The sequence below is a fragment of the Triticum urartu genome, chromosome 1A, assembly GCF_056163025.1.
Source record: "Triticum urartu cultivar PI428250 chromosome 1A, HENAU_Tu73, whole genome shotgun sequence".
NCBI classification, from domain to species: domain Eukaryota; kingdom Viridiplantae; phylum Streptophyta; class Magnoliopsida; order Poales; family Poaceae; genus Triticum; species Triticum urartu.
The window spans coordinates 476,234,069-476,238,765 of record NC_141873.1 but is presented as its reverse complement, the minus strand read 5'-3'; the positions used below and the strand labels follow the sequence as shown (position 1 = coordinate 476,238,765).

At 45.4% G+C, this 4,697-nt stretch overlaps 1 protein-coding gene across 1 annotated transcript; it reads right to left on the bottom strand.

Annotated features, from left to right (window-relative positions):
• Window positions 1–443: 443 nt before the first annotated feature.
• On the bottom strand, window positions 444–4,224 carry LOC125520137 (putative anion transporter 2, chloroplastic). The gene is made up of 7 exons (XM_048684969.2): window positions 3,526–4,224; window positions 2,521–2,747; window positions 1,581–1,929; window positions 1,453–1,497; window positions 1,080–1,364; window positions 920–953; window positions 444–807 (listed from the first exon to the last, which is right to left on the bottom strand). The coding sequence occupies exons 1-7, from the start codon at window positions 3,997–3,999 to the stop codon at window positions 635–637; spliced, it is 1,587 nt and encodes a 528-aa protein (XP_048540926.2). The 5' UTR covers window positions 4,000–4,224; the 3' UTR covers window positions 444–634.
• Between the last annotated feature and the right edge of the window lie 473 nt (window positions 4,225–4,697).

The following is a 4,697-nucleotide window of genomic DNA, read 5'->3' as shown; positions in this document are numbered from 1 at the left end:
TATAAAGCCTGAAACATTGTTCGATTGTTCAGAGTTCAGTACTACTGAACTCTGTAACCTGAATGGATAAATGAGTGAAAGTAATGTAAGAGGCAACTGGTTATCAATTGCTGGTACCTTTTCTTACTACTCCCTCCTGTTAAAATTATTGTATAAGAATAGAAGAGGTGTTTAAACTTGTATCTATCTCTTCTTCTCTCTATCCCGTATATCTCATGTAACGACCACTGGTCGATCTTCTGCTCCTCTCTCGATCAACCTTCACTGTAACTTGTCATCTAAGGCTTTGCCTCAATATATACACGCGGCTCGAGACAAAGGGTTCTACGCTTCCCAAACTACTTTACACCTCCGTCCCATAATATAAGACGTTTTTACAAGCTAACATATCTTGCAAAAACGTCTTACATTGTGGGACGGAGGGAATACTAAAAGAGAGATAATTTTGTTGAAGAGATCTCCACATTCCCTACCTTTTTCACGGATACAAAGCCACCATGGTTGCGCTAAGTCTTATATGAATGAGCCAACCAATCAATCTTAATTTTATTTGTTTCTTTGCTCTGCGCGGTGGGCGCAGACAGACATTTTACAAGCTGTAATTGTACATTTGACATTAACAGTATCTTTCAGCTCAGTCAAAAACCAGGTCTCCTGTCGCATAGATGTTGTAGAAGACGGTGGCGCTGAAATAGAGCACCGCCGTTAGGGTGAGGAAGGCCTGGAAGGATCCCAGCCACTGGACGAAGTATCCTGCTCCTACTGTGCTAACTATGGCGGCCACTGTCCCAATGCCGTTCGTCATTCCTGTTCAAACAGCACAGAGATGCCAGATATAAGTGCTGAAGAATCAATTCAGCAATGCAGAAATATGGATCTTGTTGTCTACTGATGCTATCAGAGAAGTTTGCGAACATACCGTGTAGGGATCCAGCGTATTTTGGGGCAATGTCCTGACGGAAAGAAAATAGTGAAACACATTCATATTGTTAGTGGAGTTACTGATTCAGAAGAACAGGCACTCTGAGTAGAGATGGTATGATCAGGATATGATATGAGGAAACATGAACAGTAGTTACCTGTACATTACAGAAGTACCCAGCTTGACTGCAGGAACTCAAACCCAAGGCAGCGGTCATGATAACTGCTGCAACCGATGGTGTTTGGGCAAATCTTAAACATAGCAATGACACACCTGGCCCGATAAAACCAATTGACTGCATAATTTTCCGGACTCGCACAATAGATAAGCCGGATTTGATCATGAAATCTGCAGAAGCTCCCGCAACATATCCTGATAGAGCCATGACGCCCCAAGGTATGGCGCTGAACCATGCAGCTTGTTTCAAATTGACATTATATACCTGTTGGGATAATAGTCAGAAACAACAGCTTATAGCTGACTTGTAAGGCAGACCCATTAGAATGATTTTAGAAGCTTTGATGACATACCGTTTTGAAGTACACCGGCATCCATGATAGTAGGACAAAGTAGCCCTGCATGGTATTTTGAATTTCAAGATGTCAATATCTAGATACAGTATCACAAAAGTTTAGTTCTGCTGGTCAGCCATTCTTACCCAGTTGTTTATCACATTAGCTACAATTATGGCCCACATTTCCATCTTTGAGAACACTTCTCTTAAGGATGGTGATTTGCTGCCTTTGACTTTTGATTTACTTCGTCCAGCTAGAATTAGTTGCAGCTCAGATTTGCTTATAGTACGGCTGTCAATAGGGTCACTTTCTACATTCAACAGCCATACAGAGAGCCACAAGTAACCAAGTGATGCGAAGAAGGCAAATGTTCCGGCGAGGCCTATATGTGACATGATGATCGGTGTTGCTAGGAAGCTTACGACGTTTCCAAGATGGAATCCTCCCATGGAAAGGCCAACAGCAGTGGCACGTTCATGTGTTGGGAACCACCTGTTTCATGTTCAAAAATGAAATTAGGACAGTCACAAAAAAAAAATGAAATTAGGAGCCTGAACTGAAGTTGCGTTTGGTTGCATCAATATATATGTAGTGGATGTTTCATTTTCGAGATTCTGTAAGTAGAATCGGTTACTGATATCTGTGAAAAAGAGCATTGGCTGACATACCCGAAAGTATAATTATGAGACGAAGAATACCTTTATGCACAGCTAAACTAATTCTTCTAGCACCCTATGTTTAAACTATAATAAATACTACTGTGATCTCAAAGAAGTAAAGTATTTTGGCTTATGCTGCTCCAATTGTTGGTGGAGGTTACTGCTTCTGTCTGTTCCTCTTTAGTAATCTGAGATCAATGTTGCTTGGAGCAGAGTACTCAAGTGTCCATGCTGAATAAATTTAATGGGTGATATGAGCTACTCCCTCCGTTCCTAAATATAAGTCTTTTTAGAGATTCCAATTGAGACTACATACTGAGCAAAATGAGTGAATGTACACTCTAAAATATGTCTATGTACATCCGTATATAGTTCTTATTGAAATCTCTAAAAAGACATATTTGGGAACGGAGAAAATACTTACTTTGGTAAGAAAGTGCTCATTGTCGGAAATGCAACACCTTCTGCAATGCCAAAAAGCACACGTACGGCAAGCAACATAGTAGCGGATTGAGAGGCGGCCCATGGAGTGAGGAAAGTGGCCAAGGACCAGAGTGCAGCAGCACCTGCCATCACCTTCTTCCCCCCGTATCGGTCCGCCAAAGCTCCTCCAACCATGGATGAGAAAACATAGCCCCATAGAAATGATGACTGCAACAGTGTTGGGAAAATTTAACCTTGAGTCAATCAATTTGAGCATCACCAACCATGCACGATAAGCCAGTAAGGGGGTAGGTGGCTGTGTTTGTTTTAGCCTAGCTGCTCATGGATATCAACAATTTGCTGTGTTTGTTCTCGTCTAGTTACTCATGATTAATGGTTGTTACAAATGCTGCATTAGTCCATATATCACATCATCATACACTTGTTGAATGACGTCTAGTCAGTGGTGCTGCAATGGTGTTTTAGCCTTTATGGAGTAGCAACTGATGCAATCAATCTTTCTGGTCCTAGTAACCAAGTAAACAGTCAAGGGTGTTGGAATTTTCTGATATAATCACATCATCCATCAGATTGGATGTTTCAAGTGTCCAATTGTCAAATTTTAACATTGTATAAATCAGGAAAGAGGTAGCAGCTCTCAAGTTGCTGACTTGTCCCCATGTACTGCTTGCTAATTTTGGTTTCTGTCGCAAAATCGGCCCTTGAAATTTCCTATATAGAGGCCCCTCCAAGAATCATACTAAATAGAAACATGTGTCATGATGTTAACTTGGTACCATCAGGCAGCCTGGCTTAAAAGAATGTAATGAAATCTGAAGTTGATACATCATGCATCGTTGACTTTTGGTAAGAAATTTACAACTAATGGTTGGAACCTTTTTGTTCTTACCAAGTTCTTGCTTAAGGTCAGAGCAAAATGACATTCAGTTCAGTTTCTGCTAATGTTGAGGAGTAAATTAACATGGCAAGAAGCAGGCGGGCGTACCTGGACGATGCCAACGAAGGAGCTGGACCAGCCGTGCTGCGCGGCGAGCGGCACGACGGCGACGGACATGACGACCCGGTCGGCGTTGCACAGCAGCATGACGGCCGCCACGAGCGCCACCACCTTGGCCCGCTCGGGCAGCGCCGGCACGCTGGGCACGGCGGCGGCCGCCGCGCCGTGGCGGACCCCCTCCAGGCTGGCGCTGCACTCGGCGACGACCTCCCGCGCGCCCCTCCGCCTCGCCCTCCAGCCATCGCCAACCAAACGAGCAACGGCAACGCCCCTGCCGCTGATACTGGCGGCGCAGCCGACACCTCTGCCGCAGCCATCCGCGCCTGAGCCCAATGAAGAAGAAGAAGAAGCGGATATTCGCAGGCTTGTCGGCTCCAAGCTGGCCGCCCCGACCCTGGCGGATCTGTACCTGGCAGGGCCAGCGGCCGGCTTGACGGACACGCAGGATCTCACCGACGCCATGATCCGCGCGAGGAGGGAACTGAAGCTGACCGAGCGTGCTCAGAGAGGCGCGGCGGAGATCAAGAAATGCTTGGTGCAGGCCATGGTAATTAAGGAGTACGAGGCAGACAGAAGACAAGTGGTATATTTGTGTATGATTGATCAACTGGGTTGGTTGGTGGTATAAATTTAGGACCTCGGGGAGGACGAAAGGTGGTAGGTCGGCGATCCTAAAAGATCTTACTCTAAACCACTAGTATGCACGTTTATTTTCGTCGGATTTATTATCGCCTCACCTCTTACTACCCCTTTGCTGGCTTATTTTTGCCTCATCTCTAATCATCCCTTCCGGACAACCGTATTTCTTCCCCATATATGGTCTGAGTTTGGGGAAGCCCGGACTTTTAAACGGTTGAATTTTAGTGAGCCTACTGGATGCTCGTTTGATGTTCGAACACACTCGGACATATAAGGGAGAAATGAGTTTTGACAAGACGACTTTAATCATTTGTTTGTTCATTTATATATGCATTATAGTTCGGGGTTTCGCTTGGCTTCTGAACCCCTCACGTCGCTCCCGCGAGCGACCTAGGAGAAAACCCTAGTCGCCGGAGTAGAGTTCTCCGCCTCCATCCCCTCGTTGTGCCGGTCTGCGCCGACGGGCAAAGCATGGCTGGTGTTGGCGGCGTGGGAGGGGGGGCTCTCCTCTTCGTGTGTTG

Bases quoted from the DNA above. Each gene is read 5' to 3' on its own strand.
- LOC125520137 (XM_048684969.2), bottom strand. From the start codon at position 3,999: ATGGCGTCGGTGAGATCCTGCGTGTCCGTCAAGCCGGCCGCTGGCCCT. The intron at 1,930-2,520 runs GTAAGTATTTTC...AACATGAAACAG, and splicing joins ATGAGCACTTTCTTACCAAA to GTGGTTCCCAACACATGAAC. The intron at 1,365-1,452 runs GTATGTCATCAA...TTATCCCAACAG, and splicing joins TGCCGGTGTACTTCAAAACG to GTATATAATGTCAATTTGAA.